The sequence below is a fragment of the Saimiri boliviensis genome, chromosome 6 (assembly GCF_048565385.1).
Source record: "Saimiri boliviensis isolate mSaiBol1 chromosome 6, mSaiBol1.pri, whole genome shotgun sequence".
Lineage (NCBI taxonomy): Eukaryota > Metazoa > Chordata > Mammalia > Primates > Cebidae > Saimiri > Saimiri boliviensis.
This window is the reverse complement of record NC_133454.1, coordinates 117,038,624-117,066,552: the sequence shown is the minus strand read 5'-3', so window position 1 is coordinate 117,066,552 and position 27,929 is coordinate 117,038,624. Positions and strand designations below refer to the sequence as shown.

The following is a 27,929-nucleotide window of genomic DNA, read 5'->3' as shown; positions in this document are numbered from 1 at the left end:
TCTGCAAGCCTCATGAATAATTGAGTACTGGGCCGCGCCTGTTTGCCGACGGTGGGACGAATCCTGCACTGGCTTCCCACTCCCGGGTTCCACCGGCTCATGCATATTCATGAAGCACCCTGGGGGCGTGGTCCTGGGCGGAGCTAGGGGCGGGGCCCCGCCGGGGCTCGCAGTGGCTTCGTCCCGCGGTGACGGCGGCCGCGGCGGTGGTGGCGGCGGCGGCGGCGGAGGCGGTGGCGGAGACTGGCGTCGGGGCGCCGAGCCGAGCGGAGACGGATCCTGGGCGAACGCGTGAGTGCGCGGGGACGGGCGGGCGAAGGAGGGGGCGGGGTCCGGGATGGGGCGGGGGAGGGGCATGGAAGCAGTGGGCGCTTTCCAGCCGGGACCTCGGGTTGAGGTGGTGGTGGTGGTGGGGGGTCACCAGGAAAGTTTGCAGGGGTCGGGGGCGCTGGGGACGCTGGAGGCCCGGAGAAAGCTGGCGCGTGTGCGCGGGGGTGGAGGGCGCATGGTCTGGAGCTCGTGCTGGCGGAGCCAGAAGAAAGGGGGGAGGGGGCGAGGGCTTGGGGCGGGGCCGGGGGCGGGCAGAGCCGCTGGAGGGACCCCCTGCCCCCCCATCCCCCGGACCGCGCGAGCCCCCTCCTCCGGCTCCTTCGGCACGCCCCCAGCCACCCCAGTCCGCCCCCACCTGATCGACGTCCGCAGCCCACCTTCTGTTCGCCGGCTGCTTCACAGCCCGCGCACTGGTCCTCCGCTTCTGCCGACACCGCCGCCCCCCTCCTCCATCCTCTCCTCCTCTTCGGCTGCCGCCGTCCCTTCTGTGTCCAGCGCTCCCCACTGGGCCCCTCCAGACAGCCCATTGCCCGGGGCTGTTCCATCTTCCCGTTGGCCCTCCCTCTTCCAGCAGTTTACGTGCTGTCCCTGCCGACCTCTCTAGCCTCGGATCCGCTGGAGATCCTGGGGTCCATAGGGGCGACCCCACCTGCACCGAGTCTCCTCCGGGGCTGGAGCTGCCCAGCCCTTCTGGAGGCCTTTGCTGCCAGGGGTCAGTTCGTCTTTACCCCGCTCCCTTCTACCTCCTGCTCTCTTGGGGGTGGGGAGTGCTCAGAGCCGCTGTGATTTTGCAGCTTCTGGCCACAGCCTTGGTGGCCTTGGTCACCTGGGGCTCCCAGCTGGGTCCTCTGAGTTGCTGTGGCCACTTCCGCACCTGGGGACTCTGAGCTTGCCTTTATTGCTGGAGCCCCTCATACCGCAGAGGGCCCCATCAGAACCCCAGGTGAAAGGATTATTTTGGTTCTGAGCCAATTCCTTTCGACCTCCAACCACCCACACTGTGTCCCTAGTAATAATGTTCAAGGACAAGGAAACAATCTTCAATGTTATTTTTTCTATCATATGCCCCTCCCCCCACCACACTCGGCCGGGCTCTGCACAGTTACTCACCCACTCACGGGGCAGTCCTCCGTGCTGGCCGACTGACCAGTGGGTTGGCTGTACAGGTTTCTCTACCTTCTTCATACCCTCTCCCATCTTTGAAACACCTGGGGCAGGGTCCACGTTAGGGGAGGGGAGTTGGATTTTGCAGAGATTGAGCACTGGGGGGTCCCTTTTAAGGGTTGGGTGCTGTCTTTTCAGGCCAGGTGGAGTGGGTGCCTTTAAGTGAGGCAGTGTCCCTTGCAGCTTGGAGAGGGTTGGGTTGTCCTGGGGGATCTGCATACCAGGGGAGGGAACTCCACCTTTGCATGAGAGGTACAGGGCCCTATCCCAAGGGCTCTCCGTGTTTTTGTGGGTGGGAGGGTGCTTCAGGAGCCAGGATGGGACTTGAGGAGGGGGTGGAGTATCTGAAGAACAGGTGGCACGACTGGGGCCTGGGGAAGTGAAGGAATGGTCTGGGAATGCTGGTAGCCTGGGGTCAGGTAGGAGGAGGTGGTTATCAGGGATGTTAGCTCATTGGTGACACTGATTGGAGTCACAGTCATAATGGCCAACATTGACTGAACCCTTATTACGGGCTAGGCATTGTGCTAAGCAGTTTTTATGTACTGTCTCACTTAAGCCTCCTCGGGGTCTCAATAATCCCATTTTTGAGGTAGAGAAACTGAGGCTTAGAGAAGTCACACGGCTAGAAAGTGGTAGACTCCCCCAGCATTGAATCTTGGTATATCAGACCCTGAAGCTCATGTGACAGGCTTAGAGGACGGATATCCATTTGGCTGGTACCCCAGGGCTGTGCCACTTGGTTTAATCTCTTCTGTCCCCCTCAAAACTCCTCCAGACCAATCCTAGGCTGGTGAGTGAAGCCCACATAACCCCTATTTATAGGCTGTGGCTGTTCCACCCGGACTGTCTTGGAAGGTGGAACCCCAGGGAATTTTCCCCCAGGTCACTCCACCCCCCGGATGTTCTCAAGCCCCGTCCCGTTCTCCCAGTCCAGGCCTGGGCCGGCTCCTCCTTCCTCTTGGCGAGGCTCTGGAAATCCAGTGGGAGGCCATTGCTATGGCAACAGGACTAGGCCCTGGCTTTACCTCATCAAATTCCAAGCTGAAGCCAAGCGATTGAGAAATTAAAGAAAAAAATATATTCCAGATGTTTACTTTTTATTCCTTATTTTTCCGTGTTTGGATGAGACAGCTCTGAGGGAGGGGAGAGCGGGGCAGGGATGTGGACGGAGAACCTGGGGAGAAGGGGGAGAGGGAACCACTCCCAGCTGCAGGAAGGAGGGGGAGAGGGACGGAGGGGGGGCGGGAAGGGGGAGGCAGGCGCTGGGGCGGAGCCCCAGGTTGGGGAGGAGCAGGTTTTTCCCGTCTCCCGTGAGGTGATTCACAGAGAGACTTCATACTTTGCAGCTCTCTAGCTCTGCCTTGAGTAGACATCTCCAGCGGGGCCGCCCTACCCAAGGGGCACTCTGGGGACTGTAAGTGGGGTGTCTTGGAGAGTTGGTCAGAGGAGGGAGCAGTGAGTGACTCCCTGAAGCACTAGGACTTTGGGGTTAGGAGATAAGAATTGGGGAGGGTCTGGGAAGAGTTGAGGGTATGGCTGCTGGGAACCTCCCTGGACCTCCTCCTCGCCCCCCCTCCCAAGTGCCCTCTTCCTGTCCCACACTGTGCCTCTGCTAGAAGTAGGAGACTTCCCTCTGCTAAACCTACTGGCAACTCCCAACTCTTTTTCCTTCTCTTCTCTCTTCCTAGGTCTCCAGCCACCCCGACTCATACCTCTCTGCCTCCCAACTCTCAAGCAGAGTCTGCCGCATGTGATGAAAGTGTCTACTCTCAGGGAAAGCTCAGCCATGGCTTCCCCACTGCCCCGGGAGATGGAGGAGGAGCTGGTGCCTGCTGGCTCTGAGCCAGGTACCAATGGGTGCAGGGTGGAGCCGGGCAGCTGGGAGGGGTGGGAAGGGCAGAGGCTGCACCAGCTTTCTGTCTTGGGGAGTGGTTGAGTGATGATTCTGCTGAGATGGGAGGGAAGGAGTAGCAAGGCAGTGCAGGATGAGTTTGAAAGGTTCTCAGCTTCTCGTGAGACTCTTCAGAACTGTTTGGGATCATAAATCTCCAGCAGGTGTAAGAGCAGACAGGGACCTTTGAGATGATGTGGAGCAAGCCATGCTTTGCAGAGGGGGAAACTGAGGCCCACAGGGGAAAATGGAGTACATGAGTGGGAGTTTGAACCCAGACCTCCGGGCTTCTTGTGTAGACTCTTCTATTTAGCCGAATGTGTGGGGGTATGGGACTCTATCAGGAGGACTGTGGGCGTAGGTACTTCCAAGGTCTTTTATTTGGTATTGGAATGCTTTATATAGAAGGTGGGTTTTGGGTCCTGGTTTTTTTTTTTTCTTCCCATAGCAGATTTACTTTTGTTTGACTTAGGTCCACAGTAAGTTTGCATTTCCAGTCACACACCAGAGGACACTGGGGAGGTGGCCTGTGGCTGGGGGAGGAGGCCGCCTGGAGGCAGGGTAGAGAAGCTCAGCTAAGGTGGAAAGTTCACTACGGATGGTAGAGAAGAGTGTCACATAAGGTGGAAAAACTAGATTGGGAATATGGAGAGCTGACGGCCTGATGTGGGTAGGCAGGCATTTGTGTATTGGCTCATTTGCTCATTCATTCATTCAATTGTTTGGTTATGACTTATGCTAGCTACAAAATACACTACAGGAAGAAATCAGGTGCCAGGTGGGTCCTTAAATCGTTTTAGCTTAAAAGGGGAATTGGCTAAAACATTTTGGGGGTTTGAAGAAGGGAGAAGATGCTTCTGGGATGTGTGTGGAAAATCAAGGAAGGCTTCCTGGAAGAGGTGGCATATGACTTGTGCCTGGAAAGATGTGAATATTCTTAAATTGGAGGGCGGGAGATGAGGTGAGACAGGAAACAAAGAAGTTCTTCCTGGTTCTTCTGACAGCTCCCCACCAACCCTTTCCTTTTGGTAGGTGACACTCGGGCCAAACCCCCTGTCAAGCCCAAACCCCGGGCCCTGCCTGCCAAGCCAGCCCTGCCTGCCAAACCCAGCCTGCTGGTGCCTGTTGGGCCTCGGCCTCCCCGGGGTCCCCTGGCCGAGTTGCCTTCTGCCAGAAAGATGAACATGCTGGCAGGACCCCAGCCCTACGGTGGCAGCAAGCGCCCCCTGCCCTTTGCACCAAGGCCTGCCGTTGAGGCCTCCACTGGAGGAGAAGCCACTCAAGAGACTGGGAAAGAGGAGGCTGGGAAAGAGGAGCCATCCCCTTTGACACCCCCAGCCCGATGTGCCGCCCCAGGGGGCGTACGGAAGGCCCCTGCCCCTTTCCGCCCAGCCTCAGAGCGCTTCGCGGCCACCACGGTGGAAGAGATCCTGGCCAAGATGGAGCAGCCTCGGAAGGAGGTCCCAGCCAGCCCTGACCGCCTGTGGGGCTCCCGTCTCACCTTTAACCATGATGGCAGCTCGCGGTATGGCCCCAGGACCTATGGCACAACCACTGCTCCCAGGGATGAGGATGGCAGCACCCTCTCGAGGGGATGGTCCCAGGAGGGGCCAGTAAAGTCTCCAGCAGAGTGCCAGGAAGAGCACAGCAAGACCCCTGAGGAGAGGTGAAGGGTGGGAGGTTGTATGTTTTGTGGCGGCCTGGAGGTCAGACGGGGTGGGATAGGGTGGGGGCTGGGGATCAAGTGTGTGGCCCCATATAAGGTTGTGATTTTTACCTGGAGTTTAGTTGTGTGCTGTGCGTTCAGGCAGATCCCAGTCTAAGTCACAAATCATTCCCCAGCAGATGGTGTTACCGTTACTGTATGTTTTTTAAGTTGTAGTTTTCTTTACAGAGTTGATACAGGTTTATGTTAGAGTTCAAATGTACAGTATAGAAGTTTAATAGACAATAGACTTTTTTTTTTTTTTTTTTTGATGGGGTTTTGCTCTTGTCGCCCAGGCTGGAGTGCAGTGGTGTGGTCTCGGCTCACTGCAACTTCTGCCTCCCAGGTTCAAGCGATCCTTCTGCCTCAGCCTTCCAAGTAGCTGGGATCACAGGCATGTGCTACCACACTCAGCTAATAATTTTTTTTTTTTTTTTTTTTTTTTTTTTTTTGTGACAGAGTCTTGATCTGTCACCAGGCTGGAGTGCAGTGGCATGATCTCAGCTCACTGCAACCTCCACCTCCTGGGTTCATGTGATTCCCCTGCCTCAGCTTCCTGAGTAGCTGGGACTACAGGTGCATACCACCATGCCCGGCTAATTTTTTGGATTTTAGTGGAGACGGAATTTCACCATGTTGGCCAGGTTGGTCTCAATCTCCTGATCTTGTGATCCGCCTGCCTCGGCCTCTCAAACTGCTGGGATTACAGGCATGAGCCACTGTGCCTGGCCAATTTTTAGTACTTTTACTAGAGATGGGATTTCACCCTGTTGGCCAGGCTGGTCTTGAACTCCTGACCTCAGGTGACCCCCCTGCCTCAGCCTCCCAGAGTGCTAGGATTACAAGTGTGAGCCACTACGCCTGGCCAGGAAGTTTATTTTAGTTTATTTTTATATACTGAGAGCTGGGCACCACACTTTGCCTCATTGGCATTCTGGTTGTTTGAGGGAGTATTAGGTACATTGTAGAGATGAGGAAACTGAGGCTCAAAAGTGACTTCCATAGTCTCAGCAAGTTAAGGGGCAGAGACGCACATCTGTTTGATTCCAAAGCCTGTGCTCTTAACTGCTAGCTCTTACAGTGGGCAGAGCAGTGTGCCAGTCCTGAGGTGGGGCTGCGTGTGTCAGGATGAGTAGGGCACAGTCTCTGCCTGTGAAGTGGAATCTGAAGGGAGAGATAAGACAGGAACACATCTTGATGCCAGGCCAGCTAATACTGCACAGAGATTTCAACTGGTCGGAGACATTTGCATATGATACGCTTCTCCAGAGTCACCACTGTTGTAAAGCAAGGCTGGCCAGGAGGTGCTTCTTGGGGTGGTGGGCACAGGACTTGGGAGGAAGAGCTAAGGCATCTCAGAAACCATCTGCTGCACAGAGACTGTCCTGAGCGCTGGGAGAGCTAGCTTGAGGCATGGCTGGCTTCCTGGGCCTTTGTCTGCTCTGCTGGGCTCAGAGGCTCCCTTTCTCCTCCTCCTGCTATGAAGGGAAGGGCTGCTATGGTCTAGGCTAAGCCAGATGCTGAGGGTCCCTGCCCTACCCTGCCCTACCCTCTGGCCTTGCCCTTCTCTCACCTGACAGTGTCCGGAGCCTTGGCCCCGGAGCTAGTTCCTTTGCCTGTCGCAGATCAGGGTGCTGTGAGGTCACACTCTTGCCCAGGCTGGGTTCCACCCGCCATCTTCCTTCCCTCCGTCACTCCAAGCAGGGCTTTCCAACCCTGGAAAATCACTCTTTCCTCTTCCCCTCACCCCCCTGCAATTCTTCAAGAAGTATTGGCAGGGCAGCGGGACCAGCTGCACTCTTCCTGGCTAGAGGAGAACTTTAACTCCTTATGGGTTAAGGGAAAGAGGAGTTATCTTTTTAGGAACCGTTGAGAGGTCTGGGGATACAGGACGCTTTTCCGAAAGGAGCTGGGGAATTTAACCCTTCATGCTCAGGTAGGCAATAGGCACTGCCTTCCGGGGCGCTTGCCGTATGGAAAATGGACAGATTCTGTGTCCGTAATGGTTCCAGGCAGGGCTCAAGAGTAAATGGCTAGGAGCGTTTCACCTTCGGGTGCTGCTAAAGTTGCATGGGGAGACTCTCTCACCTTCGCCATTCCACGAAAGACTCCAACATTCCGTGTCTCTATTTCCTGTCCTTGTCCCTCACAGGAGCCCCCCTTCCGACCTGGCCTTCAACGGGGACCTGGCTAAGGCAGCCAGCTCGGAGCTACCTGCTGATGTGAGTTATCCTCCGGTTATGAATCCGAATTACGTATCGTATTTTAGGGCTGGAAGGGTCATCTGAGATCGTCTTTTCTACTCTCCTTGTAGTGCAGATGGGGAAACTGAGGCCCATGGAGAGAGTGACTCACCGGAGGGCTGGCCCTGGGATTTTTCGACTCCCAGGCCAGTGCTCTTGATCACTGAAGTGGCTAAGTGTGGTTCAGGCCATGAGGCCATTCATCATAAGCAGTAATGATAATATCCACAGCAACTGCCACTGCTGAAGTCCCTACTACGTACTGGGCCAGTCCCAGGAGTGTTAACTGAGTCAATCCTTGGGATAACTCTGTCTAGTAGAGCCCTTGTTAGTCCCACGTGAGAGAGGAGAGCCCCCGTGCCTTGCAAAGGGTAAGTGACTTAGGCTGAGGCAGGAGCTGCCGTGTCTGTCCCCCCGCCCCGACCCCCGTGTTTTCCCTGGCTGAGCTGCCTTTTCTGGGTTCAGAAGAGGGGTGAGTCCTTTTGCTGAGAGTTTCCCATTATACTCCCATTCTCAAAGATGCTCAGCCTGTCTTCTTGAGTAAATGAGGCACAGGATGGCCCTTGGTGCTCCCACGGCCCTTGCTAGCTGGAGACCGTCCCAGCTGCCCTGTGATGGAGACCTGATGTGGTTCATTTGTCCATCCAGCATGCAGTGAGTGAGGGCCTGTTCGGAGCTGGGTGCTGGGGAGAGCTGAAGGTAGAGAGTGCAGAGACAAGTGTAGTCAGGGAAGGAGGTACTGCGAAGGGCAGGCGCAGAGCTGGGTGCATGTCTGGGAGCAGCATTTTTTTTTTTTTTTGAGATGAAGTCTCACTCCGTCACCCAGGCTGGAGTACAGTGGCATGATCTCAGCTCATTTCAACCTCCGCCTCCCAGGTTCAAGCGATTCTCCTGCCTCAGCCTCCCGAGTAGCTGGGACTACAGGCGCCCACCACCACACCCGGCTAATTTTTTTTTTTCTATTTTTTTTTTTTTTTTTTAGTAGACATGGGGTTTCACCATATTGGCCTGGCTGGTCTTGAACTCCTGATCTTGTGATCCGCCTGCCTCAGCCTCCCAAAGTGCTGGGATTATAGGCGTGAGCCATCACGCCCGGCTGGGGAGCAGCATTCTTGGTAGAGGGCACAGCAAGTACAAATTCGGATTCATAATTGCTTTCCTGGCAAGGAGGCCAGGATGTCTGCCTCAAAGTGAGAGAGGAGCTGGGTGATAGTGAGGACCGATGGGTGGCGGGGTGGATTGTGCTAAGTCTCGAAGGCCGCTATAAAGACTCTGGCTTGAGTGAGGGGAACAGGCCATTTGAAGGTTTTGCAGGAGAGGCATAGCATGCTGCTGTCTTTGTTGTAAAGAGTCACCTGGCCCGTTGGATTGAGAGTCAGTTGCAGGGAGGTGCTACTGGAATAGTCCAGGTGAGAGATGAAGAGAGCTTGGACCCTGGAGGTGGCCTCTGGTGGAGATGGGTAGAAGTGGTCCGTTCCGGATAGAATTGGAAGGCGTGGCCGAAAGGACTTTCAGATAGATTGAGGAGGGAGAGAGAGAGAATGAGAGAAAGCACAGAATCAAGGGTGACTCCAAGGCCCGAGCAACCAAAAGGATGCGTTTATGGTTACCGAGATGGGGACTTGTACGGGTGAGGCAGGATCGGGGGAGATGGGAAGAGTTTGCTTGTGGATTTCTTGAATTTGGGATGGCTTTCAGACACCCCTGTGGAATCATCAAGCGGGTGGTTGGGTAGTCAAGTCTGCCCTTCAAGGGAAATGAGCCAATTGGAGAGGGACACTTGGGAACTGTCAGAGGAGGGATGGGTGTTAAGACTGGCTGAGATTACCAGGAGTGGGGAGGGTGCAGGAGGGAGGGCCCTGGGGCAGAGCCAAGGGAACTGGGAGGATAGTGAGGGAGTCCACCAAGTGGAGACAGCCTCCAGGACTGGGGGAGGGCGCAGTCGGCTGTCAGATGCCATTGACAGGTCAAGTAAGGTGAGCGCGGAGAACTGGATTCAGCTCCAGGGAGGTCATCTGCGACCTTGACGAGAGTAGTTAGGTGGCAGGGTAAAGGAGAGAGCCTGGGTGGAGTGGGTTCCAGAGAGAAGGGGACAAGAGGAACTGCAGATGTTCGTAGTGAATGTAGACAGGGCCTTCAAGAAAAGGGGTGGGAGCTGGCGAGAGGTGTCGGGTCAAGAGTGGTTTTTTGAAGACGGAAGAAATTAGAGCAGTTTGTGTGCTGATGGAAATGATCCAGGAGAGAGAGAGAGAGAAAAAAAAAAAATCAATGATGCAGGAGAGAGAGGAGGGATTGGACTGAGCCCTGAGCGAGGACAGTGCCTGAGAGCAGAAGGGGAGGCAGAGTGCTTGGGCTTCCATGCAGGAAGTGGGCGGTGTGCCGTGCCGGTGCGGGTTGTCGGGTGGGAGAGGGTTCTCTGCTGGTGGCCTCTGTTCCCAGGGAACAGGAAGCAAGGCCATCAGCTGAGAGAGGATTGGGGGAGGTGCCGGAGGTTTGATGGGAGAAGATGCTAAACCGTTGCCTGGGAGAGTCCTGGAGTGAATGGGAGGGGGAGTGCCCTGGGATTCTGGGCAGCTCTAGGGCCAGCTCGAGGTCAGTGTTGAATCCGAAGGGAGATCAGCCCTCACGGTTGTGTGTTTTTCTCCGGCCACGTGCAGCTGCTCAGGTGCGGGGCTAGGACTGGCGCAGCTGTCTTGGAGAGCTGTGTTTAAAACAGGTTAGACAGTGTGATGAAGCAGATGGGGGAGTTGAGTGTTGGGTAAAAAGTGACTTTAGCTGGGCGCAGTTGCTCACGCCTGTAATCCCAGCACTTTGGGAGGCCAAGGCAGGTGGATCATGAGGTCAGGAGTTCAAGACCAGCCTGACCACATGGTGAAACCCTGTCTCTACTAAAAATACGAAAATCAGTCAAGTGTGGTGGTGTGCGCCTGTTGTCCCAGATACTCAGGAGGCTGAGGCAGGAGAACCGCTTGAACCCAAGAGGCGGAGGTTGCAGTGAGCCGAGATCATGCCACTGCACTCCAGCCTGGGTGACAGAGTGAGACTCTGTCTCAAAAAAAATAAGTGACTTTAATGATGATAAGAAGAGAGGTGAGGGTATGAGGGGAGTGTGGGGACAATGAGAAAGAATTAGTGTTAAGGGACTGTGCTACCAGAGGGATAAAAGTGAGGGCATTGGGGAAATAGAGTGAGCTGGACAGATAGGCAGTGGGGGTGGGTGAGTCGGGTATTTGGGATTGAGGTGATGCAGGGGGTGCAGCCCCTGGTAAGGATGAGGTCTAGAGTAGGACCTTGAGAGGATGGGTCGTGCAGTCACTGGGGAAGAGGAAGGCAATGAACCAGAGGCTGGAAGGTTTGCATCTGGCTATGGAAGTCACTGTAAGCTGTCACAGCAATGCTGGAGGGGGTTGCAGTGATCCAGTGGTTACGGTTTTTAAGGAATGATGGGTGCGTAGGATCGATAACAAGAAGGAATTGTGGGTGCTATAGTTCAAGGGCAAAAGCTTTGGAATTAGAACACTGTAGAAGGGAGTGAGCATGGAGGGAACAGAAGGGACCTTGAGCAGCAAGCAGGACTCGTTATTTTGCCCGACCTAGTGGGAGAAGCAGCTGCATGGGAGAGGGCGGCCAGGGCAGCGTGACCTCTGCAGAGAGCAAAGGTCAGGTGGAGCCAGACTCGCTTCATTGTGGGGGGACAGGTGGAGTGCCAGGTGCTTTGTGCCTCGTTTGTCCCCTTCTCTCTACATCCTCCCCATTCTCTGCCCCCATCATCCCACGAATCCTATGCTGAGAGCCAGTGCATACATTTTCCTAACCCCCACCTCACTCGGAGATGGGCATGGTTGCCATCGGCCCTAATTTACAGATGGGGAAGCTGAGGCTCAGAGAGACCAAGAATCCACCATACTTGAGGGAGGGCACATCCTTTAAGAGGCAGTGCTGGCCGGGCACAGTGGCTCATACCTGTAATCCCAGCACTTTGGGAGGCCGAGGCGGGTGGATTGCCTGAGGTCGGGAATTCGAGACCAGCATGACCAACATGGAGAAACTCTGTCTCTAATAAAAATACAAGAAGTTAGCCTGGCATGGTGGCCCATGCCTGTAATCCCAGCTACTTGGAGGCTGAGGCAGGAGAATTTCTTGAACCCAGGAGGTGGAGGTTGCAGTGAGCCGAGATCGTGCCATTGCACTGCAGCCTGGGCAACAAGAGTGAAACTCCCTCTCAAACAAAAACAAAAACAAAAACAAAAACCCAGCACTGTGGCTGCTCAGGCTAGGTGCTGTCAGGTCCCCCAGTGCCTTTTGCTTGGGTCTCATGGCCTTCCTGCCTCCTTGGCACCTCTGGAGTGGTAGGAGGAGTGCCCCTGCATGCCCTAACCCCTCCTGCGAGCAGCTCTGGCTACACTGCGCCTCGAGTTCTGCTCAGAGGCAAAACCCTCTCTCCCTTCCCGACTCCCACCTGCTGAGATGCCTCAAGAGTCAGATTCCTGGTTTTCCTTCTCCCTTTATAAAGCAAGTATTCTGGACCCCATACTGGGGCCTCTGAGGAGATCCTCAGATGAGCTTTGGGTTGAGCAGGTGAGGGGTTCAAACCCCCTGAAATGTCAGGAATTACGCTTTGTGAATAAGGTGAGGTGCATTCTGGGGGAGCAGGTCTAAGGGGGGCTCTGTGAGAAGCCCAGCCTCAAGTCCTCTGTGGGGTCTCTCCCAGCTGCCCCGAGAGGACCCCCTGGGGTTCTAGTTTCCTCCTCCCAGCCTGTGAGAAGCTGACCTGGGGTCTGTGTGGGGTTGAAGGGGACCCTCCCCACCCTGCTGAGAGGTGAGTGATGGCTCTTGATCTTTCTTTTGCAGATTTCCAAGCCCTGGATTGCCTCAAGTCCGGCTCCCTCCTCCGAGAATGGAGGCTCTGCCAGCCCAGGCTGCCCCCTCGAAGCCTCAGGCCCTGGCTCTCCCCGTCTTCACTCACCTGATAAGAGTTCTCCCTGCCACTCACAGCTTCTGGAACCCCAGAGTCCTGAAGCTTCCCAGGCTTCTCCCTGCCCCACTGGGACTCCATCAGCTCCAAGTGCAGTCCTGCCTGACAAAGGCTCCCACCACACCCCCAGCCCAGAGCTCCCAGCCGAAGGGGCCCCAGAGGCCCCCAGACCCAGCAGCCCTCCCCCTGAGGTCTCGGAGCCCCACAGTCTGGAGCAGCCCCCTGCCACCTCGTCCCAGCCCCTGATAGAGGTGGGTGAGTTGCTGGATCTCACTCGGACGTTTCCATCTGGCGGGGAGGAGGAGGCCAAGGGTGACGCACTCCTCCGCCCCACCAGCCTGGTTCAGCGCCGATTCTCCGAAGGTGTGCTCCAGTCACCCAACCAGGACCAGGAGAAGCTGGGGGGCTCGCTGGCTGCCCTGCCGCAAGGCCAGGGAAGCCAGTTGGCCCTGGATCATCCCTTTGGAGCAGAGTCCAACTGGAGTTTATCACAGTCCTTCGAATGGACCTTCCCCACGCGGCCCTCGGGTCTGGGTGTGTGGCGGTTGGACTCCCCGCCTCCCTCTCCCATCACTGAAGCCAGTGAGGCCGCCGAGGCTGCTGAGGCTGGCAACTTGGCCGTGTCCAGCAGGGAAGAAGGAGTGTTTAAGCAGGGGCAAGAGGCCGGGTCAACTCCAAGTGGATCAGGAAGGCCTAGTTCCTGGGTGCAGGGGGATGATCCAAGCATGTCCCTTACCCAAAACGGGGATGGGGAGAGTCAGCCTCAATTCCCAGCTGTTCCCCTTGAGCCCCTGCCTGCAGTTGAGGGCATGCCTGGATTACCTTTGCAGCAGGCAGAAGAGAGGTGTGAGTTGCAGGAGCCCTTGGCTGGACAGGAGTCCCCTCTCCCCTTGGCTACCAGGGAGGCAGCCCTGCCCATCCTGGAGCCAGTCCTGGGGCAGGAGCAGCCAGCACCGCCTGACCAGCCCTGTGTTCTCTTTGCTGATGCCCCTGAGCTTGGGCAGGCCCTGCCTGTAGAGGAAGAGGCCGTGACCCTAGCCCTGGCCGAGACCACCGAACCCAGGACAGAGGCTCAAGACTCCTGTAGGGTGTCCCCTGAGCCTGCAGGGCCTGAAAGCAGCTCCCGCTGGCTAGACGACCTCCTGGCTTCACCACCACCCAGTGGTGGCAGTGCGCGGCGGGGAGCTGGAGCTGAGCCGAAGGACGCACAGTCCTCAAGTACCTGCTCCGAGGTGAGGATGGGCATAGGGAAGGTGGGGCTTCTGGGGACAGAGGCCAGGGCTTGTATGGGCTTCATTCTTTGAACGTGGATTTTACGTGTCAAAAGCTTGGGCTGTGGTAGCGAGCAAGGCAGCTGTGGACCTGCAGATTGTAGCCCCGCAGAGCCACACGGGACGGTGTGTGGGGTTTTGTGTGAGGCTCTGTCCGTGCTCCAGCATCCGCTAGCTGATTGGCCTTGGGAAGAATGTACCTTAACTGCTAAGCTTCACAGTCCTTTCATGATAGCATTGGCCTCTTTAGAGTTCAATTGTGGGTAAGTGAGAGGTGGAGAGCTCTCGGTATGGTATGTGGCAGGTGCTGAGTATTCAATCTCATTATGGGAATGTTATTCAAGGCAAAATAGTGTCGCCGTTTAGAGCGTGGCCTCCTGAGTTCATCTCCTGGCTCTACTGTTCCTTTGCCCAGGTGTGACCTTGAAAGAGCGACTTTTCTGCCCCCTGCCTCAGTTTCCACATCTGTAAACTGTGGATCACAAGATGAGCTCTACCTCCGAGGGTGTTGGCAAGGGTTCAATGAGTTGTAATGTCTAAAGTGCTAAGAATAGCCCTTGGCTCATCCTAAGTGCTTAATAAGTGTTGGCTTTTACAAACGTTATTAACATTGAGCTCCAGACCTGTTTTGTAGACGGGCAGCTGGGGCTTAGAGGCGGCGAGCGTTGTGCAGTTACCCAGCAAGTTGGTGGCTGGGCCTGGGCCAGCGCTGTTTCCCTGCCCGATGCCCTTTCTCCTACCAGGCTGCCTCTGAATTTAAGAGCCAGCGGCCAGGTGGCTTTTGAAATTTATTTCTCAGGTCAAGCCTGGGCTGGAAGGGGCGGGGCTGCAGGAAAGGAGGAGCCTGGGCTGGAAGGGGCGGAGCTGCAGAGGGGCCTCTAGGGGCTGGGGGGCGGGGAGGAGGAGGAGCAGGAAGGGGTTAAGCTGACTCCTGCAGTAGGTGTGTCTGTCCCGGGATGTGGGTGACTCAACTGGCTCCTGGGCGGGGCTGCCCGATCTGCAGCTGCTCCGAAGGGAGCAGGGCCAGGGTGAGGGAGAGCCAGCGCCAGAGCCGTCGGACAGGTCCCAGCTCGGGGAGCGGCCCAGCCCTGTCCCTGCGCCTGGCTGGCCGCACCCAGCAGCCCCAAGGCGGGCGGGGGCCGGGGGGCCATGGCCCAGCCTAGGGATGGGGAGGCCAGTATGTCTATCCTGGAGCGGCTGCTGGCCAACGCAGCGCTGCGGGATGAGGCTGGCCGGCTCCGAAGCCCTGAGCCCAGGACTCTCCCGCCCACGAGGGTGAGTCAGGGAGAGTGAGGTGGGGGGTGGGGTGCAAAAAGCCCTGGCTGGGATTTTCCCCTGTGCCACAGGCTGCCCCTCCTGTCTTTCCTGAGCCAGGGTGAGTGCTGAGAGGTCTTCCTCGGGAGGACTGGGCAGACAGCACTTTGGTTGGGAAGAAGGGCCTGGGTACTTACAGGAGGACGGGGTCGGATGGGGTCGGGGAGAGGACGGGCTGGAAAAGCTCTCACTGGTGTTGGAAACTGGCTTTGCAAAGGATCTCACAGAGGCTTTGAATCTTGACCTCTCCCAATCGAAAGGAAAGCGCCCTCCCCGCCATTCCTGTGTGAAGACCACTCCTCTCCTGGCTGTTAGCCAAGTATTGCCCAAGGGTTGTAAACATGACCATGGGACCATCGATTGAGTGCCCACTGCATGCCAGGCACTGTGCCGAGTGCTTGGTCTAAATGATCTCATTTAATCTTCTCACACCAGCCCCATGCAGAAGGAATTATCCTCATTTAAGGATGAGGACGCTGAGGCCCAGAGTGGTTAAGTGATTTGCTCAAGGTCACACAGCTTTCTGTTGCCAGGGTGGGGCTCTCAGGCACTAGGCAGCATGGACTCTGCTGGATTGACCACCCCCCCCCACACCCCGGTTGAATCTAATCATTGTTTCTTTTGTCTGTTTTATTTTTTTTTTGTTGTTACTCCCAGGGACTCCTTGGCTGGTCCCAGAAAGATCTGCAGAGTGAATTTGGGATCACAGGAGATCCACAGCCCAGCAGTTTCAGTCCTTCCAGCTGGTGTCAAGGTGCTTCTCAGGACTATGGCCTTGGGGGTGCAAGACCTAGAGGAGACTCAGGCCTCGGAGAAGGGGACTGGACCAGCAAGTATGGGCAAGGAGTTGGGGAAGGGAGCACCAGGGAGTGGGCCAGCAGGTGTGGCATCGGCCAGGAGGAGACGGAGGCCAGCAGCAGCCAAGACCAGAGTGAAATGACTGCTCCAGGGGGCCTCACAGCCCAGGACCGGGTAGTGGGAAAGCCAGCCCAGCTTGGCACGCAGCGGAGCCAGGAGGCAGATGTTTCGGACTGGGAGTTCAGGAAGAGGGATTCCCAGGGCACCTATTCCAGCCGGGATGCAGAACTCCAGGACCAGGAATTCGGGAAGAGAGATTCACTGGGTGCTTACAGTAGTCGAGATGTAAGCCTTGGGGACTGGGAATTTGGGAAGAGAGATTCTCTGGGTGCTTATGCCAGCCAAGATGCCAACGAGCAGGGCCGGGATTTGGGGAAGAGGGATCACCCTGGCAGATACGGCAGCCAGGATGCTGATGAGCAGGACTGGGCGTTTGAGAAAAGAGATGTGTCCCTCGGCACCTATGGCAGCCGGGGTGCGGAGCCACAGGAACAGGAGTTTGGTAAGAGCGCTTGGATCAAGGACTACAGCAGCAGTGGCGGCTCGAGGACCCTTGACACCCAGGACAGAGGCTTTGGAACGAGACCCCTGAGCTCTGGGTTCAGCCCTGAGGAAGCCCAGCAACAGGATGAAGAATTTGAGAAGAAGATTCCAAGTGTGGAAGACAGCCTTGGAGAGGGCAGCGGGGATGCTGGCCGGCCAGGAAAGAGAGAATCGGGGGTCCTGTTCAGTCCTAGCACTGCCCACATGCCGGACGGGGCACTCAGGCAGAGAGACCAGAGCGGCTGGCAAAACAGTGATGCCAGCCAGGATGTGGGAGGGCAGCAGGAGAGGCAGCAGGCAGGGGCTCTGGGTCCTGGCAGTGCTGACCTGGAAGATGGGGAAGTGGGGAAGCGAGGCTGGGCCGGCGAGTTCAGCCTCAGTGTTGGCCCCCAGCGAGAGGCCGCGTTTAGCCCAGGGCAGCAGGACTGGAGCCGGGATTTCTGCATTGAGACCAGTGAGAGGAGCTATCAGTTCGGCATCATTGGTAATGACAGAGTGAGTGGTGCTGGCCTGAGCCCTTCCAGCAAGCCGGGAGGTGGTCACTTTGTGCCTCCTGGGAAGACCACAGCTGGCTCTGTGGACTGGACTGACCAGCTGGGTCTCAGGAACTTGGAAGTGTCCAGCTGTGTGGTTTCCGGGGGTTCGAGCGAGGCCAGGGAGAATGCCGTGGGACGGATGGGCTGGTCAGGCGGCCTGGGCTTGAGAGACATGAGCCTGACCGGCTGTTTGGAAAGTGGAGGGCCTGAAGAGCCCGGGGAAGTCAGAGTTGGGGAGAAGGACTGGACTTCTGATGGTCATGTGAAGGGCAGAGATTTGGCTGAGGTTAGAGAGGGAGGAGGCCACAGCCAGGCCAGAGAGAGTGGCATGGGGGAGACCGACTGGTCAGGGGTGGAGGCTGGAGAGTTCCTGAAATCAAGGGAGCGTGGCGTTGGACAGGCAGACTGGACACCTGACCTGGGGCTGAGAAACATGGCCCCAGGGGCAGTCTGTGGGACCCACAGTCCCACAGAGCCCAAAGAGCTTGGGGTGGGCCAAATGGACTGGGGGAACAATCTGGGCCTGAGGGATCTGGAGGTGTCCTGTGACCCAGAGTCTGGAGGTTCTCAGGGGCTACGGGGCTGTGGAGTGGGCCAGATGGACTGGACCCAGGACTTGACACCCCGAAATGTGGAGCTCATTGGGGCTCCGACTGAAGCCAGGGAGCATGGGGTGGGTGGGGTCAGCCAGTGCCCAGAGCCAGGCCTGCGGAACAATGGCAGCTTGTCCCCTGACCTGGAGGCCAGAGACCCCTTGGAGGCCAGGGAGCTGGGGGTTGGTGAGACAAGTGGGCCAGAGACCCTGGGTGAAGATGACCCCTCGTGCTCCTTGGAGACACACTCTGTAGACCCTGGAATGGAGATCGGAGAAGCCCTCGGCTTTGGAGCCAGGTAAGCAGCGCAGCCTCATCCCAGTGTGGGAGGAAACGTGTGGGCTATCCAAGAAACTGGAGCCTTTCTGAGGAGGGAAGGAACAGTTTTTCCTGAGAACTTTTAGTGTTTGGATACTGAAGACGTTTTGGACTGAGAGTTTTAAAAAATGGAAATAATGATACATCCAGGTGAATTCCTTTTTTGAAGGGTGACTAATGCGTTACTAAGGTATCACTCATTTGCAACCCATGTTTTAAGCTTCCTTGGTGATTTGGAGTTGTGGCTGTGCTGGGGGAGATGGCGCATGTCATAGCTTGGATGTTTCTGGTAGGTTCTACCCTTGAACACAGTAGCTGTTTCCCAGGCCTCTCAGCTCAGATGCCACAGTGGTTTCATAGGTGTAGGGCAGAGAATTCTGTGTTTTCTTGGCCGGGGCCACCGCAGCCGGGAGTGGAGTGGTCAGTGGCACCCACGAGTTCTCAAAGAGGTTTGGGACGTGGTGCTTCTTGCCTGTCCTGTCCTGAAGCCTGGAAGAGCAAGTTTAGGAACTTGAAGGGTATATTGGGACCTGGCCCTATGACCTTGGCCTCTGTGCAAAGTTGCTGAAAGAGAACTTGACAGAGGTTTTACAAGCCAACCGCAGTCTGTTGCGTGGATGTTTTACAACCAGCTGAGATGATTTTGCAGCTGAGAAAGGTGCTAAAAAGGCAGTGCTTCCGATTTGTTAACATTTCCATCCATTGAGATTTGCTTTGATTCCCTTTAGTGAACAGAAAATGTTACCTTTTCCAGACGCACAGTGGGAGCTTCTCCCTGGGTATGTGGAGAAGGCAAGGGAAGTGTGGGACAGGGGCTTTTGTAAGTGGAAGGAGCTGGTAGTGGGAGGAGAGGACCAGGAAGGAGCTGGAGAGCATCATGGTGGTCCTGGGGAGTTAGGAGAGGCATTTGGGATGGAGGAGAAGGAGGGAGAGAGGACCCAGCGAGCTGCGCAGGGGGGTTTGAGGAAGGGGAGCTTCCTGACCACTCAGGCTGTTGACAGGGTGGCCACGGAGCCCAGGGAACCACTGAGGCCGCGTCCAGAACTGCTGGGAAGAAGAGAGTGCGCAGGACTAGGGAGCTGGGAGGCCCTGGTTGTCCTGGGCGGGTTGCTGGGCTCTTGGCCTCAGTTTCTCAGGGTTTGACTCAGGAAGTGCAGAGTTACAGCTCAAACGTTCCTGGTGCAGGGGAGAGTCGAGCTTGGCGTGGCTGTTCCTGATTTCTCTTCCTGGGACTCATAGAACTCACGCCCCATGCTTAGCCACACATCTTACCTCATTGATCTTCACAGCTGCTCTGTGAAGCAGGAAAGGGATTTTTATCCTGTCCTTTAGCGGGTGGAAAGGTAGTATAACCCCTTAAGGAAGGGCAAAGAGTCAGCTGTACCTCTTTTTCACTTGTTTATGTTAATTGCTTTCAGGTGTGGCTGCTGTGGGACACCCCCCCACCCACCCACCTCCTCTGCCCCACAGCTCTCTGCCTTTCCCTTCTGAATGGGGTGGCTCTTGAGAAGTGGAAAGTGATCATCTCCGTTCCCTTTGTTTAGGATGGAGGGAGGTGGGGCGGGGATTGTGCCGGGACTAGGTTAGGGGAAGTGGGGGAGGGTAGCGTCAGACAAGCCGGGAAGCACAGGGCTTTCTGAGCTTTGGTCTCATGCCTTTAAAGCACCCAGGCTTTTGTGATTTTGTTACTGATTTTGTTACTGCAAGTCTCATTGTATGCAACAGAAAGCGTGGCTCCTCAAAGCAGAAAGGAGGCAGTTACTTTAGATGGGAGTTCAAAGGGCTTGTTTCCATTTGGTGCTTTCGGCAGCCTTTTCTAAAATGTGTCCTAAAGAATACCAGTCTGTGAATATGTTTGGAAAATGCTGGGTACTCTTTGGTTGTTCAGAAGACTTAGTCTGTACATTAGCATATATTAGTATCTTAAAGACAAGTAGTAACAAATGCAGTGTTTGCCAAACTAATTTGGCTAATGTCCAAGAACCCAGTGTTTTGAGCAGGGAAATTTTGATGTAGGGAAATTCTACACTATGGGCACTTTCTCTTTTTTTTTTTTTTTTTGAGACAGAGTTTGAGTCGATCACCCAGGCTGGAGTGCAATGGCGTGATCTCGGCTCACTGCAGCCTCTGCTTCCTGAGTTCAAATGATTCTCCTGTCTCAGCCTCCCTAGTAGCTGGGATCACAGGTGCCCATCACCACACCTAGCTAATTTTTGTATTTTTAGTAGAGATGGGATTTCACCATGTTGGCCAGGCTGGTCTTGAACTCCTGACCTCATGATTCGCCCAGCTCGGCCTCCCAGAATGCTGGGATTACAGGTGTGAGCCACCGCACCTGGCCCACTATGTGCACTTTCTCTCCAAAAGAAAATTTTGGGAGTTCCCTTTGTAACGAGAAGTCCTTGAGACTAGCTCAGAGGAGTCTGGCTTTGGGTCCCTCTGCCAGGCTTGCATTCTGATTCTGTTACCACCTCTGTGACCTTGGGCAAGTTTGTTCTCTTCTGCAGGCCTCTGATTCCTTGTCTGTAAGTTGGGAGTAACTTACACCCAGTACTCAGGGGGCTTTGTTAATAAGTCCTCACAAAAAGTAGGGACACTGAGACCCAGAGAGGCGGTGTGATGTGCACAGGTTCCCATGGCTGGTGGCTGTGGGTTCTTGTCACCTTGGGCCCAAGCCTTGCAGTCTTCTCTGGGTGCCCTTCTTGTCTCTCTGGGGTCAAGGCCAGCTGCTGTTCCTCTAGACACATCTTTCCAGCTCCACTGCTCCCTCATTTCAGGTCTCAGAACACTGGATATTCACATTTGCAGTTCCAGCGCCATGCCATGCCTCTGCGGCTGTGCTGGAGGGTGGGGTGGGATACAGTCCTGGCCCTCTGGGTACTCTGAAGTTTAGACCATGTGAAGGGTGTAGATGGGACAAGATGAGGCACATCCTCTGGCCAGGGACCTGTGTTGAGGATGATAATGACTATCCTGATAATTTGTTGTATTTGACAAGTGCTAACTATATGTTAGGCACATATTTCTACCAGCAAACCAGAACAGTTTATGTACTTTTATTATCCCCATTTTACAGATAAAGAAACTGAGGTTCAGGCACATATTTCTGCCAGCAAACCAGAACAGTTTATGTACTTTTATCATCCCCATTTTACAGATAAAGAAACTGAGGTTCAGAGTGGAACAAGTAAGTTGTGTTCAAAGTCACAGGTATAGGAGGAGACAGAGCCTAGTTGTGTCCTGGAGTGGAGGGACCCAGCCCCTGGGTTCCTAACTACCCCCTTCCTGCTCCATGCCGGGAGGGGCTCAGCTTGTATGTGATCTGGATACTTAGGAGTAGGAAAGCTTCTCCTAAGATGGGGTGAAGGGTGAGTGGGATTTAGTCCGGTAGGGTGGGCGTTAACTGCGCTTGTCATATAGCTAACTATATGCTAGGCACATATTTCTGATTCAGAAGAGCCCGTAACTGCACCTTCACGGGCTCTCCCCACTCAACACTCTCTGCTCCTCAAGGCCACCCCCAGAGCCCACTGACCTCTGCCCGAGTGGCTTGGGCCAGCTGTCATTTTAGGAGTGGAACTTTTGGAGTTTTGCTCTTGTTGCTCGGGCTGGAGTGCAGTGGCGCGATCTCAGCTCACTGCAACCTCCACCTCCCGGGTTCAAGCAATTCCCCTGCCTCAGCCTCCCAAGTAGCTGGGGTTACAGACGCCTGCCACCACACTCAGGTGGGAGGCCTGGCTAATTTTTGTATTTTTAGTAGAGACCGGGTTTCACCATGTTGGCCAGGCTGGTCTGGAACTCCTAACCTCAGGTGATCTGCCTGACTTAGCCTCCCAGAGTGTTGGGATTACAGGTGTGAGCCGGCGGAATGGATCTTTTTAGCTACATGGGCTTTTTACATCTCTTTAGCTTGTGGGGCCTGCCCTGAGCCATCTTTTGCCCCACCCCAGGGAGAGGCTTTGGGTGGGGTGCCATTGCTGCCCCCTCCCTCTGAAGCCTTCCTGACTTTGAGCTGGCTGTCAGGGTGAGCTGGCTCTGGCCTCCAGCCAGGGCTGCTCCCAATTCTGCTGCCTTGTGGTACTTCTGCTGCCGCCACTGCCTCCTTCCCCCGCCACTGCCTCCTTCCCCTGCGTCTCTCCCCAGACTGCTTTCATTTCCATCTGTCAGCAGCTCGTGGAAGGACAGACTACCACTCATGCTCTCTCTCCCTACCCCCTCTTCCTGCTTGGTATTGACTCACCTGCCTCACTCTCCTCCTGCTTTAATCCCATTGGGAACCTGGGGCCTGGCTTCCAGGCACTGCCCTGCCAGCCTTTCCCACACCTCTGTGCGTGGTGTGAGTATGGTGGGGGCGGCGCGCACACTGTGTGTGTGTCTGTGTCTGTGTCGGGTGTGGCTCTGTGCTGTGCCATGGTGGGTGCAAGGTGCCTCTCTGAGTGACAGCGCACACGGTCTCTGCCTGAGTGTGTGTAATGAGTGTGAGTGTGTCTGTCATTTTGGGGAGTGGCAGCTGGACAGGATGGGAAGGATGAGTTAGCGAGAGAGTGTGTGGTGTGCTTGTGCCGTGTTTGTTTTTTGTTTTTAGATGGGGTCTTGCTCTGTTGCCCAGGCTGGTCTTGAACTCCTGGGCTCACACGATCCTCCCGCCTTGGCCTCCTAAGTAGCTGGGATTACAGGCGTGAGCCTCACGCCTGGCCGTGTTGTGTTTTGAGGAAGCAGCAGACAGAAGACGCATGTGCTACATATAGGTCCAAGGTGACCCAGTCCCTCGTTTACTTGGCAAACATTTGCTCAGTCCAGCCCGCAGCCAGGCTCTGGGTCGGGTGCTGGGGACATAAAGGCAGAAAAGTCCCCGTTTTTGCCCTTGAGGAGATCACAGACAGGCTGTGGGGACAAAGAACCACAGGATGGAAGCAGGAGCTGGCGTGGGTTGGAGCCCAGGGCTTGTAGGGCTGAGGCGGCCATGGTGGCTGGGAGGAGGCAGGGCAGCTTCGGAAGCAGAATTGAACTGAAGGGACAATACCACAAGGGACAGTGGGCTGCGGGGACCTTTCCAGAAGATGGAGTAGCTTATGCAAAGCCAGCAGCACGTGAGGGCTGGTGTGTTCTGATGCTCCCTGGTTGCTCTGTGAGCCTGGGGAGAGAAGAGGCATGACGTCAGGGCTGAAGACTTGAGTCCAGAGAGGCAGGTGGGCCCGTGCCTGGCTCACCCCGAGGATCATGACCGCCCAAGCAGGTGGCCCTGGAGGATAGTGGTTGTTCCTTCTGGGGCGTGTACTGACCAGGACTGCACCAAGTGCTTTAGATTCTTCTTCTTCTTCTTCTTCTTTTTTTTTTTTTTTGAGACAGAGTCTGGCTCTGTTGCCCAGGCTGGAGTGCAGTGGCGCGATCTTGGCTCACTGCAACCTCCAGCCTCAGCCTCCCGAGTAGCTGGGATTACAGGCATTCGCCACCATGCCGCCCAGCTAACTTTGATATTTTTAGTGGAGATGGGGTTTCGCCCTGTTGGCCTTGGCCAGGCTGGTCTCGAACTCCTAGCCTCAAGTGATCCTCCTGACTCGGCCTCCCAAAGTGCTGGGACAAGCGTGAACCACCGTGCTCGGCTAGATTCTTCTTTCATCCCTGTAGCAACTCCATGCATTTAGAGGAGCCTGAGCTGGTTCCAGGGAGGGGGCTCACCCAAGATTTTGGGATTTGAACCCGCCAGACTGGCCCAGCTCTTCCTCTGTGTGCCGTGTTTTTCAAGGCCCTGACCGAGTCCTTCCTGAAGGAGCCTGGGAAAAGCATGGGAAGGAGGGAGAGGGAGAGGTTGGGGGTTGGGGGAAGGAGCTCATGAAGTAGGCTTCAGGGCAAGGAGAGGGGGCCTCACAGGGATCTCGTTCTCTTTCTGTCACTTCTGCAGTCCTGGCAGGTGCCTGGCCCGCTCCCCACCCTCCGGCTCCCAGGGCCTGCTGGAGGAGATGCTGGCAGCCAGCAGCTCCAGGGCGGTGGCACGGAGGGAGTCAGCGGGCTCAGGCCTTGGGGGCCGATTGGTGGAGGAAGGAGCTGCGTCAGGTGCTGCCCAGGAGGACGTGCTGGAGCCTGGCAGGGACTCTCCACCATCCTGGAGGACCCAGCCTGATGGCGAGGCCAGCCAGACAGAAGATGTGGACAGCACCTGGGGCTTTTCAGCGGCCAGGCGGAGCGATCAGGGGCCAGCACAGGCTTCTCGGCAACCCTCCCAAGGCCCTCCTCCCAGATCCCCCAGTCAGGACTTCTCCTTCATTGAGGTCAGTGGAGGATGAGCCCAAGACAGTGGGTGGGTGAATGTGATGAAGCCAGAGCCCTGTTCCTGGTGCATCCCTGGGCAGTCCCGATCCAGGAGACAGAAGGCGGGGTTTAGTTGCGTCACGTGAACGTGCAGCTCTGGCAGCAGGAGGGGTCAGCTCCTGGTCAGCTGCTATGGAGGGGCTCCCATGGTATGGGGCAGCAATGGCAGTGGTGTCACCGTTGCCCTGAGCAGGACACCGAGATCCTCGACAGTGCCATGTATCGGAGCCGTGCCAACTTGGGGCGCAAGCGTGGGCACCGGGCCCCGGCCATTCGGCCTGGGGGTACCTTGGGCCTGTCGGAGGCAGCAGACTCGGATGCCCGCCTGTTCCAGGACTCTACAGGTAGGGCTGATGGATTATTTGATGATGTCTCTTCATGTCTGGGGCGTTAGGCCCGGCTTGTGCAGGGGCTGCAGGGTGGGGGTGTCTGGGTGTGCTGCCTTTTCTGAGCCCCTTCTCTGGGCCTTTGTAGAGCCACGGGCATCTCGGGTGCCATCTTCAGATGAAGAAGTAGTGGAGGAACCTCAGAGCCGCCGGACGCGGATGTCCTTGGGCACCAAGGGGCTGAAAGTCAATCTCTTTCCTGGCCTGAGCCCGTCAGCCCTGAAGGTACCATCTGATCATTAAGCAAACATGTCCAGCCATCTGGCCAGGTGGCCGCCTTGCATGCTGCCTTTCTTCTCTCCATCCATCAATTCATTCCCCTGGTCCCCCTCTCCCATTCCTCCTCTCATTCTGGTCCTCACTGAGGGCTCCAGAAGATCCCTTTGCGCCCCGCTGGGTCCTGTGCTGTGTGCCATGTGGGATGGAAAGAACAAGAAGTATTCTTGTCCTGGAACCTCAGGGGCAGTGGGAGACATGATGCCCATAATTAGCTTGGATGAGGGAAGGTTATGTGTCCCTGGGGAGAGGCACAGATGGGGGCTGGGCCTGTTCAGAGAGACAGGAGTCATTTCCTAACAGCAGGGTGGAGGGGAAGGGGAAGGGAGGGTGGATTGGGGAAGGCCTCTTGTAAGTGTGTCATCTTGGCCTGAGGCAGGCACAGGAGTTGGCTTCTGGAGCTGGGCAGTGGGCTGGCACTGTGGTGCTGCAGCAGAGGGAACAGGGGTGGGAAGTCCCCACTGGCTTTGTCCCACCCAGTTTGTCTGAATTCAATGCTGCCGTATCTTTTTGAGGACAGAAAGGTGTGCAAAGCTTAGCTCAGTTCTGGGGGAGGTACATCTCGAAGTGACTTCCCATCCTTTGGGGTAAAAGGACTGCAGAGGGTTCTCTGCCTGATTCTGGGGACTACATGGTCTTGAGATAAGCTCTCACTGTCGCTACTGCCTGTCCCTCTCATATCTGTCTGCATCTGGACTTGTTTCTCAGGCCAAGCTGCGCCCCCGGAATCGCTCAGCTGAGGAAGGGGAGCCGACAGAGAGCAAATCGAGCCAGAAGGAGTCCGCGGTCCAGCGCTCCAAGTCCTGCAAGGTCCCAGGGCTGGGGAAGCCCCTCACCTTACCTCCCAAGCCAGAGAAGTCCTCAGGGTAGGTGACCTGAGCTCTGGGTACCCACGGACCTCACTGTATTACTCTGAAAAGGGAAACTCCCACTTCACAGAAGAGGAAGACTGAGGCTCTAGGAGGAGGCTCAGTGGCACACGCCCCAGATGAACTATATGAAGTTGATGTCAGAATTCGGGTCCCCGCAGCCAGGCCCCAGGCTGCCTCTTCTGGTTGCAGGGTGGTTTCTTTCCCTGTCATGTCTCCTTGTTTTGTTCAGTTTCCTCAAAGTTTGCATCGTGGACCTTTGCCCTCTGCCTCCTAGGTCAGAAGGATCGTCGCCCAACTGGCTACAAGCCCTGAAGCTGAAGAAGAAGAAGGTCTGAGAAGTGACCGAGGTGAGGGAAGGTTCCTGGGCTTGGATCCAGTCTGAGTAGGGCCTGCCCTGGAGGGTTGGGAGGCCTCATACCCCTTCTGTCCCTCCGCTCCCACCCCTTTCTGTGCGAGGTCAGAAACAGCAGGTGAAGCCAAGCTCCAGAGACTCGGTAGGCCCTTGGCTGCTCTGGATTTTGTCCACAGGGAGGTCAGGGTGTTGTTTGGCCTGGTATGGAAGAGGAAGAGGTCTGCCATCCTGGCCTGCCTCCCTGGGCTCAGGGACAGTCCCCCATGCCTGCTGGCTGGCTGGATAGTGGTCAGCCAGCCCTTCTGGTCTGGGACCCCGTGGACACTTACCAGGCTCCATGACCAGGCTCAGCTGGGGGAACCAGGACGGGTATCGGGGAGAGGAAGCTAAAGCCTCCACAGTGTCCTTCCCTGACGTCTTTTCCTCCCTTCCCATTGCAGGTTCTTCCCATCTGGCAGTCTCAGGCAGTGCCCATTCCTGTGGGGTCCCTGGGTGAGGAGACGGCTGGAGCCCCACCATGCCCCAGGCTGTAGCCTCTGTCCCCCTCCACCTCTGAGGAGCGTCTGGGGAGGCACATTTATGCACTTTGTATCACCTTCCCAACCCCCCCAACACCTTCCCTTCCAGCCTGGATTTCATCCCTAGTGGTTGAAGGTTCTGTCCTCCCTCTCCTTCTTCCCTCTCCCTCTCTGCTTCCTCCTCCAGCCTCCCTTGGGTTTTCTTTTGATACCAATTTATAGCATTTTTTATAAAAGCCTTTGATTTTTATAATGGGTGGGACTATAGCCCTGCCCCACCCCAGGTCTCCCTCTGCCCCACCAGGTACCCCACAGAGACCAATGACATTTTGCCACTTGAAACAATAAATAAAGTTTTTTGGGAATTGGTGCTGTCCAGGTGGTGAGGCGTGGTCATGGCTGCCCATCCCCTCTTCCCAGGCTGTAGCTGGAAAATGCTGGTTCCCATTCTTCCCCACCAGGGGCTCACTCTGACACTGGATGTGTCACTTCTCTTTCACTTACTGGGCACAACATCACTGAGAAGGGTATATTGGTTATAATAGGATGATCAAGAATTCAGACACCCCCTAAATCTTAGTAGTTTAGCACAAAAAGGTTTACATTTCATCCGCGACACAGTCCAGGGTGGGCTGGTGACAGGGGCACTCTGCACCTTAAAGTTATTCAGAGCCCAGGCTCTTTTCCTGTTGTGGCTCGGCCATCTTCAAAGCTTGGAGTATTCTGCCACATCTAATGGAGAAAGGGGAAATCTTTTGTGGGAGATACTCTGAGTCCATTCAGGCTGCTGTAATAAAATACTGTAGACTTAGATGGCTTATTAAACAACAGACATTTATTTCTCACAGTTCTGGAGGCCAAGAAGCTCAAGATCAAAGCACTGACAGACAGTGTCTGGTAAGGACCTATTTTCTGGTTTATAGATTGTGCCTTCTTGCTGCATACTCACATGTAGAAGGGACAAGGGAGCTCTCTGGGGCCTGTTTTATAAAGGCGCTAATCCTATTTGTGACACCTCCAACCTCATAACCTAAACATCCCCCAATTTTTTTTTTTTTTTTTGAGATGGAGTCTTGCTCTGTCACCCAGGCTGGTGTGCAGTGGTGTGATCTTGTCTCACTGCAACCTCTGCCTCCCAAATTCAAGTGATTTTCCTGCCTCAGCCTCCCCAGTATGTGGGATTACAGGCACCCACCACCATGCCCGGCTAATTTTTGTATTTTTAATAGAGACAGGATTTCACCGTGTTGGCCAGGTTGATCTTGAACTCTTGACCTCAGGTGATCTGCCTGCCTCAGCCTTCCAAAGTGCTGGGATTATAGGCCTGAGCGACTGTGCTCAGAAAAGGCCTCTCTTCCTAGTATCATCTTGAAGGTTAGGAATTTAACAACATTTAACAAATGTTGGGTACAAACATTCAGACCATAGTTTTCTACCCATCTTAAAATCTCATCTAAATATTATCTAATGCC

The 27,929-nt window shown here is 55.7% G+C and overlaps 1 protein-coding gene across 2 annotated transcripts; it reads left to right on the top strand.

Moving 5' to 3' along the window:
• The first annotated feature begins 151 nt into the window (after nucleotides 1-151).
• Nucleotides 152-26,892, top strand: TNKS1BP1 (tankyrase 1 binding protein 1). Of its 2 annotated transcripts, none has more exons than XM_039470902.2 (12): nucleotides 152-291; nucleotides 3,186-3,344; nucleotides 4,421-5,054; nucleotides 7,246-7,315; nucleotides 12,188-13,543; nucleotides 15,554-17,724; nucleotides 23,647-24,013; nucleotides 24,247-24,397; nucleotides 24,528-24,664; nucleotides 25,424-25,581; nucleotides 25,862-25,934; nucleotides 26,380-26,892. In XM_039470902.2, exons 2-11 carry the CDS (start codon nucleotides 3,251-3,253, stop codon nucleotides 25,920-25,922), a joined length of 5,199 nt encoding a protein of 1,732 aa, XP_039326836.1. In that variant the 5' UTR covers nucleotides 152-291; nucleotides 3,186-3,250; the 3' UTR covers nucleotides 25,923-25,934; nucleotides 26,380-26,892. The 2 variants fall into 2 exon arrangements, with proteins under 2 accessions (XP_039326836.1, XP_003920154.1); XM_003920105.4 differs by lacking the exon at nucleotides 152-291 and adding an exon at nucleotides 2,793-2,911.
• The last annotated feature ends 1,037 nt before the right edge of the window (nucleotides 26,893-27,929 follow it).

What these genes read in the sequence shown, in the direction of transcription:
- TNKS1BP1 (XM_039470902.2), top strand. Translation starts at nt 3,251, where the DNA reads ATGAAAGTGTCTACTCTCAGGGAAAGCTCAGCCATGGCTTCCCCACTG. An exon ending in CCTGTTCCAGGACTCTACAG is followed by an intron (nt 24,398 to 24,527) that starts GTAGGGCTGATG and finishes GGGCCTTTGTAG; the next exon opens with AGCCACGGGCATCTCGGGTG. An exon ending in TGAGCCCGTCAGCCCTGAAG is followed by an intron (nt 24,665 to 25,423) that starts GTACCATCTGAT and finishes CTTGTTTCTCAG; the next exon opens with GCCAAGCTGCGCCCCCGGAA.